Source organism: Apaloderma vittatum, unplaced genomic scaffold (assembly GCF_000703405.1).
Source record: "Apaloderma vittatum isolate BGI_N311 unplaced genomic scaffold, ASM70340v1 scaffold6109, whole genome shotgun sequence".
Taxonomy (NCBI): domain Eukaryota; kingdom Metazoa; phylum Chordata; class Aves; order Trogoniformes; family Trogonidae; genus Apaloderma; species Apaloderma vittatum.
Genome location: NW_009736868.1, coordinates 37,468 through 52,464, shown reverse-complemented (window position 1 = coordinate 52,464; position 14,997 = coordinate 37,468). Strand labels below are relative to the sequence as shown.

The 14,997-nt window shown below is 36.5% G+C and overlaps 1 protein-coding gene across 1 annotated transcript in view; it reads right to left on the bottom strand.

Annotated features, from left to right (window-relative positions):
- The window catches only part of LOC104279739 (palladin-like), a 78,593-nt gene extending 64,395 nt beyond the window's left edge, over nt 1-14,198 (bottom strand). The window contains exon 1 of the mRNA XM_009877120.1: nt 13,156-14,198. Coding sequence (XP_009875422.1) covers nt 13,156-14,198 — 1,043 coding nt within the window. The remainder of the gene's footprint in view (nt 1-13,155) is intronic.
- Between the last annotated feature and the right edge of the window lie 799 nt (nt 14,199-14,997).

Below are 14,997 nucleotides of genomic sequence, written 5' to 3'. Positions count from 1 at the left end.
TTTATCTGATTGTAACACAGTATTTATTTTTGCAAAGTTTTCTAGCTTTATAATGAATACTTGCCTATACACAAAGGAGAGAAGAAGAATGTTCTTAACTTATTTTACAGATATTTAAAAGAATGTCATTGCATTATAATGTGTCCCACTTTGTTTAAGTGAATGTACCAGTTAAACTAATCAACAGAGAATTTATATTTTTGTTGAACTGGGTTCCACTTTGCTATCTTATTCCCAGGAGGAAACTGTGTGAATATTGCAGTCAGCACGCTTGGAAAATTTTATTTGAATGCAGCTTGTTCACTGCATGAGAAAGTGTTCTTTGACTTTCCTGCCTCTTAAAAGCAAACCTGTCATAACACACAGGGACACACTTGACTGAAGAGACTCACCTTTCTGTTCAGAATCGGCTACCTGGAAAGCATGCAGCAAGGACTTGATGTTCACTATGAGGGAAGTGAGATGCTGGAACAGGTTTCCCAGAGAAGCTGTGGATGCTCCCTCCTTGAAAGTGTTCAAGGCCGGGTTGGATGGGGCTTTGAGCAACCTGGTCTAGTGGGAGGTGCCCCTACCCATAGGGAGGAACTAGATGACCTTTAAAGGTCCCCTCCAATCCAAATTGCTGTACAAGTCTGTGATGATTCTATGTAATAAGTTCCGACAGCATCTGATGCTATACCTGGCCCCTAATTATCAGTGTATTAATGCTTTATCCATTTTACTAATACATTACGGGGAAAAAAAAAAAGATAGTGTAAAAGCAAAGTGCTAAGCCTGCCAGATTGTGGCCAGCTGTTAAACAGTGTTCTATGACTCTTTTTATCAACTTGCAACTGTTAAGACTGAGTCTACAGGAGGAATAGGAATCCCTTAGTTCATGTTAGTTCAGTTAAATACATTTCTCAGCTACTCCCAGGGCAAATATTTAAGTGGTTTTCCCATAAGCAATCATCTACCATTGGGCCATGTATTATCTTAGTGGACATGTTTTCTGTGATATTTGAAGAATTAATTGTTAGCTACGGGTATCTGTGAGATGTACTATAAATGAGAGGTGGATTCTACTTCTGTAATCTTTTCCCTTGGTCTCTTGAAAAACAAGACTTTATCAAATAAGAGGAAACAGTCAACAAAAGATGTTCACATATTATGCAAGCTCTTTATAAAGCTCAGATGAAAGGCACTGTGTAAGTGCAAAGTACCAATTATTTTTATAACAGCGCATGTGTGCAGTGCAAGTATACATTATTAATAAGATAAAGCAATGAATCACTTTGATTTGAAGCAGCATGTTAGTATTAGACTAAAAGAAACATGTCTTTATAACAGACTTATTGCACAAAAATTTTAGTCCTCTACTTGCTTTGACCTGCAGACAGCTGAAAAAAACAGCAGTGTTTTAGGAGTGATTCTACCTGCTAATTACCTGCAACCCCCAAGCATTTTAACTTGTTACCCTGTTCCCACAGGAAGTCTGACCAATCCAAGTTCACATTACTCCTAATCTTGAGTTGTGTATTCATCTATACCAAGTAGTTTCACTCTAATTGTAGCATAGTATTTACAGATAACAAGATTTTGTTGTCTAGTCTATAATAAGCACTTTGACATGCAGTAACTCAGTACATCTGGTAAGATACTTCTATAGAGGCATATGCTCCTTCTGCGACTTATAGGTATCTTTGTATATACAGGTGAAGTTATCTAGTTGAATTTTACCTCCCTATTTATTTAATACAACAGCATCTCTTCCCTACCCAGATGGCCTAGATGTATATTTAAGATGTCAATTCATTTCCTGATTTACAGAAACATCACGTATGGATATCGATTCAAGTTTTCAACACTTAAGCAAGTCCCTTACTATTTCAATTGTGTGCAATTTTTCACTATTCCCACTGATCAATTTTCATTTTGTGAACTGTCTCGGGTAAGGTGAATGACAGGGGCACAAAGCAGTAATTAAATCTATTTTTTACATTAATGTAAAAGTTTTATAGAGGACAAAAGCTAAAAAACACTTAAGTGTCTAAGCGGTCAACACCTCAGTGCAGATTTATCCTGTACAGAGCTAAACTTCCCAATTCTGTTCATTTTGCTATCTTAAAATAAATGCTATCTCCTCACTACATAACTGTAGATTATTTTCCAATATCAAAATCATAAAACCCCCTAACGACTCAACATTTTAATTGTTACTTCTTTCCTAAAGCATGTGGAATATGAGATTTCTTGACAACATAAAATGTTTTGTGAATAAGTAACATGGTAAGAAATTATTCTAATGCCTTGGATATAAACAAAATAGCTATTCTACATGTGGTGCCTCTTCTGATATTTTGTAAAGTTCTGCCTAAAGTAGAATAAACAGGCTTCTTTCATCATTATAACTCCTGAACATCTCCCACACATGCCCTAAAAAGCTACACAGGATTTCCGTTTATTTATTTCTTTCTACCAGACTTGCTGTTGGTCACCATGATGGGTTTCACCAAAAGAAAGATTTTCAGAGGGTTCACAGAAATTCCAGGTCTACTTAGTGCTATTCTTGCACCACTCACCTCAAAATGCAAGCACAATTCTACAACATATTAAAAGAAACACTGCTAATTCCCCAACTTCCCTGCTCACTTTACAACTCTGCTCAGGGAAGGAAACACAGATATTACAGGGAGGACTTACTCTCTTATTTTCATATGTGACAGGGAGTAGGTGGGCAAGGAAAGATTGTTTTGCTCTTTTGTTTACCTTTATGTGGGCTTAATGCACAACCCCATGGCCTATTAAACAATCCATGTTTGTAGTTCACCTAACAGAGCCCTATCAAACTGTCACACTTGTTAGAACAAATGCACTTTCCAGATGGATTCTAAAACTAATAAAATAAACTTATTTTCACTTCTGTTTAACAATATTTCTTCTATGTTTGGTCAATTATAAGCTTTTAGTCCACAGCCTTGTCTACTGCCCTCAAAGTACTGTCAACTCCAATTGCATGAACCGAAGTCTAAGGTTTTCGGTCACCAGCTATGAATGTTTGCACAAACGTCCTATTTGTTCAATTTCATCATCCAGATCTCTAAAGCTAGCTTTCACATTGTCAAGAATGCATTTAGAGAGCATACTTCAGACATCATAAACATGTTTTTTTAGGAAAGAATTTTTAAAGCATCAAGTTTCAAAGTGATAATTGTGTTTACTTAATTTTATATTTATAAAGTAACATACTGTATGTTAGAAAGGTATGTCCTGTTTAAGTAACTTTAATAAACTGCTGTAATTACCCGTAAGAGACTTAACAATCCAAGATGTGGTATTGCCTTTGGGCAAGTAAGCAAACATGTCAAAGTATATTAAGCATAATATTTGAAATAGGATGTGGAATAGCCTCTGCTGAACATTGCTAAGTAACGATGCCAAAAGTACTGACTCCAAACACTTCTCTCTACGAAAACCTCACTACTCAGTTTCTTTTCACATTTCAGTACAAATGAAATACTTCACTCCTAAACCTGTGGGTTCATTCTCACCTCTGTTCTACTTGGCCTCTAGATTTAGCTTTAATTTTCACAGATTGGTACTTTCAAGCAGTCCATGACAAGCAGATTGCTGATGCATTTCCTCACTGTCAGACTTCTTGGCTGCTAATGCTTTGCGCAATACTGGAAAGGCCCAGAGACAGTATACAAGATTTATACAAATAAATGCTAAAACATAAAGAAAAAGCAGCCTCTTGGAATAATGCCTTGGGCCCTGTTTTTGTGGAAGTCTGTATTTTAAAACTACTTCAATTAAGCTTAGGTTTTAAACTAAAAATATTTACCATGGAAAAAGCTAGTGTAGTGAAAGAGCTTTCTGAACTCATGTGGTGCCTTGTGATTTTAGAGTTCATCCAATTCTCATTCAATTCCTATCAAAATGAAATGCAAAAATTCTTTGTGTATTCTTTTTCATTATGCAGATAGCAGAGCCTTTTTTTCTTAGTTTAGAAGAGTAATTTTTATTAATTTACTTTTAAGATTTTCACAGGAGCCATCAAGCATAGAAGCAGTTTAAAATGTACCTTGATAACATGTTCATTTAATCTTTGAGCCTTTTTATAAGTACTAGTTAATATGTTAGTTATTTATGGAACATTAGCAAGGAAGTTAAGATCTGCATTCTTTTACTGAGAGACAAAGTAGAACAAAAGAATAAAGGAATGAGCTGAAAATCTTTTAAACTTTCAGTAATATAATCAGAAATACACCAAGATAGACATGTTGTTACTCACAAATAGAGAAAAATAAAGTAACTAAGTTAGAGTACTCTTCCTGTATCAAAGTTGAAAGAGCAGTCCTACTTTCAGCAACGATCCCATTATTTTTACAACTGCCTCTTACAACAGTCATCCTCATGCACCTAAAAATCTTTATCCTTCCTATTTTCAGAATGGAAAACAAAAAAGGAAGTGTACAGTTTTCCGAAACAAAAACTACAAAAGTTATTTCAGTGTTCATGAAAAATACTAAAGTTACAGCCCTGAAGAAAGAGCCTGGTGATGCACAGAGCCTGTTTAACAAAGATGAGGAAACATGTACATCATGTACTGAAAATATCCTACAGAGACAAGAAATAAATGAAACTTAAGAATAACTCCAGTGTCCAGGATCTACAGCTCCTCCTTGGGCCTGTTACAGAAAACAAACAAGCAAACAGTCCATGTGCCCCTCAGCCACGCCCTCACTCACATGGGTTTGATTTTGGATCTTTAATTATTGATTCTGTAACATCAATGGACTTCTCAGCATAACTTATGCTTGAATTAGCAGCCCATTTAGTTCATACGACCCTTATAAATTATCCCACTATTGTAATTTGGACTTCATAAGGATGATTTCACTTAGGAAAGAGCCTGGCTCTCCAGATACACAATTTAAATACTGCAATGTACTCTACGATTTTAGATAATAAATCAAGACAACTCCCCTGCTATCCAATTAGAACATTTGGTTATCATACACCAAACGCTGTTCTTAAGTAGCATGATGACAAAAATAATAATCAAAAAATCATCCCTATGCTTTTATGGTAAGAGGAGTATTGTTTATGAGTTAGGAAAATTGATATGCTACTAGTGTTCCTCAGATATTCCACACTCTTTTCTGAAGCAGATGGACGCATGATCTAAATAAGCTTTAACCCCACTGCATATTTTCCCCCAGATGCAGAAAATGCCGATGGCGCAGACACTCATTGCCACAAAATGAATGGAGAATGGAAAAGAAAATATTTGAAAGACGCAGCTTAACCCACTTAAAAATGCAGGCCACAGATTACTGCAGGGAGCCGCTGCAATGGTTTAACCACTTGCACTAGAGTATAAATCTTTGATTCCCCAGCACTGTTCTAAGACAAAGAGAACTAGAAGCAGTTTCACAAACTCCAGAGATGCCTGGAGGTGGGACAGGCCTCATCTCAAATTGGTGAAAGCAAGCAAACAAAATCCAAGAAAAGACTGGCATGGCATGGTCCAGTAAATGAGGATATAAATGGAAATGAATGAGAAGGGAAGAAGGTCTAAAAGACTAAAAAGGCCAATATTGCAAATAGCTATTGTTTTGACTTCTAAATGAAAAAAAAAAAGCAAAAGTAAAGAAGATATTGACATAAGGAGGAATAAGAAAAAATATTCTTTTGATGGAAAAATGTCGAGGTTCTTGACATTTTTTTTCATATCTATAGATATTATATCTTAGTTTGAATACAGACAAAATACTAAACAGCCACACATTACTGCTGAGCAGAAATCCTAAATAAATGTACTACTAGACTGAAATGGCTAACAATATTCTTCTGTTTACACTCAGTAGTATTAAACTTGCTGTTTATACTTTCAGATGATCATCAGTGCTCCACACAAAGAAAAACATCCAAAAATACAAAGATAACATTTTTGAGCCAACGAACTCCTTAGGTGTGAGAATCTTCCTCTGTTCTTAAAAAGTACTCTTTTTCTGCAGAACACTAGTGAGACGACAGATTAGCAGGGTTCGATTCTGAAATGGTTAGTAGAAGACTAATGTAGATTCCTGCATAAAAGTACTTTTACTGGAAAAAAATATTTTCATAAAGAAAACCAGACAGACTATGGAGAAAACATAAGAAAAATATTTATATTTGGGAGTAATTAACAACTAACTCCCTAAATGATCTCCTTTACGAAATAAATACAAAAGATTCTGGAAGAAATTCTTGTTTACAAAAGGTTGCATAATTAAAAAGAGCCACTATTTGTTGTCACACTGTTCTAAACATTAATAAACAATTACAACGATACTGTGAATTAATGGAACAGAAACTACTGAGTAAGTTAGGGAAGTGTTTTAGATCAACTCTTATGGTATAATATTGCATTTGGTAATAAACCAAGTAAAACTGTCACAAATACACATAAAACCCAGAAAACCCAGTAGACCAATAGACCAAAGGAAAAAGTGAAAAATGAGACAATTGCTGTGCTTAAAGGCTACTGAAATACTTTTTATATTAATTTATTTGGGTTAAAATGAAAAATGTCACTTCATACTAAAACTATGAATAACTGAATAAAAGCTATTAGAGATTACTAAAGCAAGCAGGCCTCTGATAAAGCTGTAAGGTTGCTTGAACATCTAGAGAAATGTGAGGAGAGAGGTGTGTTAAAACAAAAAAGAAAAAACAGAGGAAAGGCACTTTGCTATATGTTACAGCACTAACAGTGAATTTTGCCAAGTTTAAACAAAAATTCTCAGTAATAAAAATTGCAAAAATTCAGAAAGAAACCATTTGTATGATCAATTCTGTCTCTGGAACAAAGTAGCAGCTCAGTTCCTGCAATGAAATTTTTGCCTATTTCTATCCTCTCTCAAAAACCAGTGAGCTTCATTTTAAACCAGACATATAAGAAGTACTATTAGAACAACATTAAACCTCAGTAAAATATTTGATTTTTAATGTATAAGAAGATGTGGCTGTTAATGGTTTTTGAGATCCCTCTCTTGCCGCATAGGGCACATACTAATCCTTCTAATATTCTGTAAAGTATTTCTGCAATCACTATAGCTACCATAATGCATATAATAGTCTAGTGAAGTCTGTTGTTAAGACACATTAAGCATCTCATTGTTCAGCAGTAATTTTAGTTCTTGGGCTCTTCATCAGTCTTGGGCAAACAAATAAGAACAAAATTAACAAATATTTTAAACAAGATTGACATAAAATATCTTTACTGAAGTTTCAATCTCGAATGATGTAAGCATGTATTTAAGCTTATGAAAATATTTGAAAACAGGTCCTGAACCACCTGGTTCTGAACTCTGACTTCAATAGTTAAGATTTTATAAATGGAAAAGTAACACTTCTGAAGATGACTACTCAAGAGCCTATACAAAAATCCAAAGAATATACCCAAGAAATAGATTTGTTTTTCACTAAGAATACCTAAAATTGCCAAGTACATTCCTTTAACATACATACATACAGAAATAGCTATGCGTACTTAATAAAAAATAAGCAATATTAAAATCTTGCCATTATAGAACAAGTAGAACACCTGTATCTCCACCAAGATACAGGTGTTTCATTACAATGACAAAATTTACACAATTAGAGACTTTCACAAACAAAACTAAATACCGCTTCTAAATCAGTTTTCCTACCTGAAGTCAGTCCTCACGAAGCAGCAGAAACTACATCTGTGACCCCCTTAAAAATGCCCGAGATTTAAAATTCTGCCAACTGCTATCTAGGTAGTTCAGTCACTGTTGTCCTGTACACCTGGATTTCCCCCCACCTGTGCAGATTTGTGTTAAGCATTATTTAATCGGACAGCCAATGCTCTTTGTAGCTGTACCTGATGGGAAGCTTATGTTGGAGATGTAGTTTATTGCTTGGTTTTAGACATCAAAGGTTTTAAAGGCTGCAAAACTAGGTAAGTTTTGTGAAGTTGTAGAAATCAAGGTAGTTTGGGGTTTATTATAAATTTCAGTGTTCTACTTTGCAGTTGTTTTTATATTTGCTAAGGTGAGCTCTGGATTACATGCAAGTTATGTGGGGATTTTGAGTACTTGTTACAGTGAAATTTAGATAACACTTAGGAGAGGAAGAGGGTTATGGGAGCATATAGATACGTTGCAGCAAAGAAGCCATGTTCTTGCCATGTAGTACATGGCAAGTGTTTGACTTTGGATAGGTTAAGGGACTTTGGAAATTTTAGCTCCAAAACAGCTATGAAAAGTGAAGCAAGCCAGTTATAAAGATTATTCGGGCCCAGAATAAAATAAAATGCACAGAAAATCAAGAACATCTTAAAAGGTCAGAAATACCTAAGTAATTTCTTTTGAAGAGTTTTTGCTCTGCTGTAGACCATTTGAATGAACTCACAGCCACCAGTGCTTGATGCTGTCTAAATATTAGCTGTTCTCATTACTAGGCTGGACAACTTTTTGGATGCTGGGAAAAATAACAATTTAATCAGTGCTTTTCTTGTCATCATTAAACTGATGCTATTTCATCATGACCTTAGGAACTATGGCTTCTGGTTATTTTCTTCCCAGCTGAGATGAAAAGTGAGAATCCCAATTGCTTTTTACTTTCATCACACAGAGTTCCAAAAACATTATTTGCAGTGGCTATGTTATTGCAACTTGCTTTTCTGGGAAAATTCAGAACAACTGAGGCCTGGTTTCTGCAGATTTTATTGCTATGTACAAATGTATGGACTGTAGTAATCCTGGCTCATGCCCCTATCTCCTTCCCCTGTTCAGTAAGTTTTGCCTTTGCCAAGTGTCCGGCTCTTACACCTCACAGCCCAGGTAACTGTTTAGCTTGTTCTACAGCCCTTCTTTTGACAATAACGTTAATATTCACTTCTACATTGTACCTCTTCAGCAGTTTTCACAAAGTGTTTAATATCCTTTAGACCTTTTCCCCCCTCTGGACAGTTCTTTTTTTTTTTTTTTTTTTTTCAGAAAACAGTAAGTATTTAAATAATTCCAGTTCAAATGATTATGCTCCAAATATTTTTTTCCAAAGGTATTACAAATTAGAAATTCAGTGTAATGAAATAGTTATCTAGGTACAGTGCTTCAGAAAACTAGATTCTTTTTATTACCAAAATAGAAGGCAATGGTTGACAAGAAGCAGTGGTGATTTGCTTTTTCTTTTTTTTTTTTTTAAAAAGCTATATAAAACTGAAATTTACAGAAATGTTTCTGAAGGCGGTGCAAACAGCAACCATTCTTCACTTGCTCTGCAATATGTAGCTTTAAATGGAGTTGTTTTTTTCCACTGCAGCATATTAGGTCCTTACTGGATATTCAGGATATATTATAAAACTCCCTTTCAGCACCAGAAAGAGGAGAAGTGATGTGCGTAGGTGATATTATGTAACCGTTTAGAAGTTCCTCACAATGTTATTATAGTCTATAATCCACTGCAAACTTTCCCGCATGTTTTCTCTTCTTCTAGAGCAAAACACCCCCTTCCTTTCCCCAAGATTTAGAAACAGGCCCTTGGAGTCTCACCCAAGCAGCACACGAGTCTTTGTCGTGTCCTTATACCACTGAATGAATTTTAGCTTTTGTCCTTTGGGCTCGGCAACAGCGCCCAACAGCTGGAGGGCTCCACACTTCCCCCTTGTGCTGCTCAGCCCTGGGCAGAAATCCACGCTGCGAGGAGCCCGCCCGCGCTGTGCGAGTGACCCCTGCAGCCAAGGCGGCGGCGTTACAGAAAGGTCACCGCACGGGACTGTCTCCACTTCCGAACCGGACAGTTTTCGAGGTGCAGCTGCTGTATTTTTCCTCTCTTGAAGATCCACGATGAAATGGATTTTAGCGGGAACTTGAGAAAAGTAATTGTTTTGTAACTAATGTTTTCTTTCAGTATATTCAAAAGTTTGTGTGCTGTTACCAGATAGAGAATTATTAATAATTATTATTAAATAAAACCAGTCTGAGGGTGAACCATCAAAACGCATGACATTGACTGTCAGAGAGCTTTGCAATAGATTGAGAAGTTGGCACGAAGTCTATTTGCTGCAGTTCTGCAATGGTTGTATTTGCAGACTGTTAACAGCACAACCATGGGTTTCAGAAAGGGAAACAAAGAAAATGTTACAAGTTAATTGATACTGATGAGATTACTTAAAAGGATACTTGATTTTAAAATAATCTACTATCATATCAGCAGTGTTTCTCATCACTTATTCTGCTCACTGATTAAAATTTGCCTTCTCATTTAATGATTCTGCACCCGTTGACCGTAAGGTCTCTGTTGTGGTTGTTCAGCGACGCTGCTTTTAGAGATGCTCCGTGCCTATGTGCTTTCTAAGATCTGTCACATACCACAAAACACATTTTGTAACTCAGTAGGACTGAAATATGTGTTAAAGTGTAACAAAGTGATGGTGGTAAAAACATTCAAGCCAGCACAAACAGTGTTGCAACCCAGTAAAACGGTATTGTCTACAGACTGATTTTTAGTCTGTCCTATTAATGACTTGATAAGTACTACCCTATTAAAAAATGAAATAAAATTATGTTTCTTGTTTTTTTAACAAGAAACTTTCTTACAAAGTTTACTGTTTGAGTTATGGAAATATGGATGTTTCCAAAATTCAAAGACTAGGAAAACTAAGTCCCTTTGAGACAATAGGTATCGTTGTGAATTCTCACCAGTAAGAAAGACAGTTTAGGGTGTTGTTCTTTTTAATTCTGGGTTGCATTATCTATGGATATGGATTGGCAGAGCAACTCTTTCTTTTCTATTGGCATAGAGGTGGAGGAATGGTTAGGATTTGCCTCAGCCATTACGACAAGATAATAATGAAGTATTAAGTCTGAAATGTTTGCCTTAAGTTCTTGTCAATTTACCAAGCAAGTGACTTTTGGTAGATATACTTCATCTGCAGTCACTGGAGAGAAGCATAAGGTGATTTGATCAGGTTAAATATCTAACCTACAGATGGGTAAAATCAGGTGGAAAGGTCTCTAGTGTTAATTAATAATAATTATTTTTCTTCTTTAAGAGTGGTTCCTCTGTTTGTTCTATTTTAAAACTCAAAAGCATCAGTAACAGTATGTCAGCTGTTATATTACCTAACCCGACAACAACGGAAGAATTACTAACAGTTAAGAGCTTGTGTGGCCCTGCTGTCCACATCTGTACAACTGACAGGCTGCAGTATCTTAGTGACGGGGAAGGAGGAATCTAAAAGAAGAAACTCAAGAAGGAGGATTCCCTGGCTATCAGAATTTTGCAACTTCTACAATTCTCCTTTCCTGCTTTGTGGAAATCTAAAGGAGAATGAGCAACTGAAAGGCTTTTGCACCTGTATCTGTGATTCTTGTCCTTTTATTTCCTGCAGATGTTAAAAAAAACCCAACCAAACAACTGTTAACAACATCACATGGCAGTCATATTTCTTGACAGGCATTACAGTTTAGGCATTACAGTTTTATTTTTTTGGGTAAGTTTCCTGACCTATTGGCAAGGTTCATGATGTAATTCCTTTGTTAAGCATACTTAGATTGCAACTTGTCTTGTTTTAGAAATCTCAGCTTGAATACGTACCCAATGTACTCGATGTGTTGAGGTACAATTTTTTTTCCCTTTTGTATACAAGAACAGCTGAACACACATGATGGCTCTATAAAGGATCATTTGACCCTGTGAAAATTTCAGTGTCTCAATATTCAGCTTGTCTGAGATCCATTTTCACTGAAGACTCAGATAAGGATCAAAGCAATGCTTTTGTCTTCAACAGGTACAAACACTCAAGATATCGTGTACGAATTAACTTTTTACCTTGGAATGAACATGACTTTTCAAAGCTGTACTTTTTTAACCTTACTGACTTCACAGGAAAAGATATGAAGAAATCTAAAGTACAATGAATGTTACAAGAAAGTGATTGCTGTATTTCTTTAAGGAAATGTTGAGAATTTTAAAATAATTATGTAGTCTTCAGATGTAGCTAAATAATCTTACAGGACATTCTGAATGGGTAACTACCTATTTCATTCTGTCAAACAGGACGTTTTGGACAAAGTTTTCCTTTAAGAATATCAAATACACTCAGCTGACTTAAAACTAAAATATGTTGTGAGAAATTATATAAACTAGAGGTATTATCTACCCCTGTGTCTGTTAAGCAATCATATCAGCATTAAGGCTCAGACCTGTGAAGTGGCAAACACTGTGCAGTGCTGGTTGGCCTTAATTTCTATTAGCTTTAGAGGTAAAGCAAGACAATGGAAAGAATTATGAGATATTCATATTAAAAATAGAAGAAAACATTTGAACTTATGCAACAATTACTTTCATATTTTGTCACTGAACAAAAACAAATGCACATGAATTTCACAACATATTATCAAAAGAAGATTTGAAATTGGAAGAATCCTAACGTTGTTTGGAAATCTTTTATACAAGGGGATATTTGGTTAGATTTAGAAAATTTTGGATTATCTCATAGTGTAGACCCCAAATCCCATTGGTATGAGGCTTGGAGACATTCTCATTAATTGGCAGTAAAAACTGCATCAATTGCCTAATATATGCTCTTCAGGGGGCAAACTGTGAATTTTTTCACACAGAATCACAGAATGTTAGGGATTGGAAGGGACCTCAAAAGATCATCTAATCTAACCCCTCTGTCAAAGCAGGATCACCTAGAGTAGGTCACACAGAAACGTGTCCAGGCGGGTTTTGAACGCCTCCAGAGAAGGAGACTCCACAACCTCTCTGGGCAGCCTGTGTCACCCTCACAGTGAGAAAGTTTTCCTAATATTTTTGTGGAACCTCCTGTGCTCCAGCTTGTATTCGTTGCACCCATCTGCCTAGACTAATGAGGTAACAGTCAGATAGAATGTTTTTAGAGCCAATTCTGTTTTAATTATGCTGTGTGGCTCTTGAATCAACTAGAACTTCATTTCCCAAGCAGTAAACAAAGAAAATACTCTAGACAACTAGAGATATCAGAATTCTTTACTCCATATGCCTATGAACATTACATGATCCACTGTTCTTGTATGACTACCTCTAAGCAGGTTCACTGCGATACCTGTCCTAAGGTATCTTCCATAGACAGAAGATGATGATATGCAGTGACTTAGTTAAAAGGCATACGCTTACCTGACGTCAGGGATTGGGTTGCCGGCAACTCTGCACTCCAGCAATACTTTGTTTCCTTCAGCAACTTCCTGGCTCCGGAGCTTCTGAGTGAATTGAGGTGGTGAAGATTGATTGTCTTCCATGCTGATGAAGGGGTGGCAAAGGACCATTTCACTCTGCATGATGCTGTCCCTTTCAGAAAACTGTTCTCCATTCAGATGAACTCCAGGTAATTTTGCCTCAGGCTCAGTCTCTTGGTGTGGCTTGTCAAACTCCTGGTTCACCAAGGTGCTTTGAGTTTGTTGATTGTTTTTAGGAGACAGATATCCACTGTCTGGAGAAGAAGAGTTCCCGTCAGGACTTCGGCCTCTTGTCTTTGCTGCCTGTCTAAATATAGAAGACAACTCCTCTATGAATGTGGCAGCTTTGTCACACAGCTTGTTCCTGAAAGGAACCTCTTGGGATGTGAATTCGGAACTTGGGCTTGTCTTAGGTGCACCTGCACCATCTTTCTCCAAATGTTTCAGGCTTCTAATGAAGCTAGGGCTAGCAGTTAGCAAAGGTGAAGTGCTTGCTTGCTTCCTGGAAACTGTGACAATACTACCTGCTGCTTGATGTGTGGCAGATTGCTCTTTCTGATTCCTTGGGAGAACATGACTTGCAGGAGATGAAATCAGAGTGCTTTCTTGAGGCCTCTGTGAAGCATCTTTTTCAAGCTGTTTCGTATCCATGAAAGAAGGATTGTCTGAAATGTCAGAAGGAGAGGTGTTGAAAGAATGAATAAAGTCTGGTGCTGCATTCTGATCTTCCTTCATGGAATTGGCAATGGCTTCCCGAGCTATGTCAATGCTCTTACATATCTCCTCCTGGGTCAGGAAGGCAGAAAGTTCATTTGAAAATTCTCCGTTCTGTAGGTCTGATAGAGAATCATAGAAAAAGTCATGGTAGGATGAAGCTTCTGACATATTTTCAGGATATCCCTTTTTGGTGCCTCTCTCTGCACAGTAAGCTTCCTTCAGCATTAAAGACAGAGGCAATGCTTGGCCACAGCTTCTGTCTTGCATCCTAGGAGACACAAATACAATTCCTTACTGAAAAAGTTTCTCAGTAAAAAACCCCCTGTTATATCCTGGTTCTTATAAGCTAAGATGGCACAAAAGATGGCATCCAACAGTGCATGATATTCTGTAAACCTTGATTTCTATTAGAATGGGCCAAGGCTGCAAATTATCTAGGTGGAAATGAGAGCACTTAGGAGTTTTCTCACGTGTCTTCCTCAGAACTACGAAGATGTTCTTTGTCTGCACATTGTCTAGCACAAGCTCAATTCCACTGGACCAATCTGAGTGATTTATTATTTCACATCAATACATTTCTTTTTTTTTTTCTGGTTTTAGGCTTGATTTGAGGAGTATATTTACTTTTCTCCTTCTCATAACACTGCCTTCAGACACTACATCATCAAACTCCAAGAGTAAAGTTTTGTGGTTGAAGTCATTATGAGAATCTACACGAGCGTCTTTGGATTAGAAATTCCAGGTTAGCCTTTCTGTTTATATTGATAAATGTTTACTATTACTTCTTGTGTCTACGTTTTTAACTTGTTACTTTTCCATACAATCTAGTGGCACTTTCCTCAACACTGATAAGTGAAATATCAAACTATCACATGCTAAAAGTAAAACACAGAAGAAATAGATTTTACAACCTATGTATTGTCTTGCACTGTGTAAGTGTATAATGTACATTCTTTACCAGTTTCACAAAGGACAGAAGCATCTATACATCTCCAGTTTTCCCACAAGATTTTAGAATGGTGGTGAGTGTTCGCTGCTTCCGTAAAGCCCGAAGGAAACAAGACAT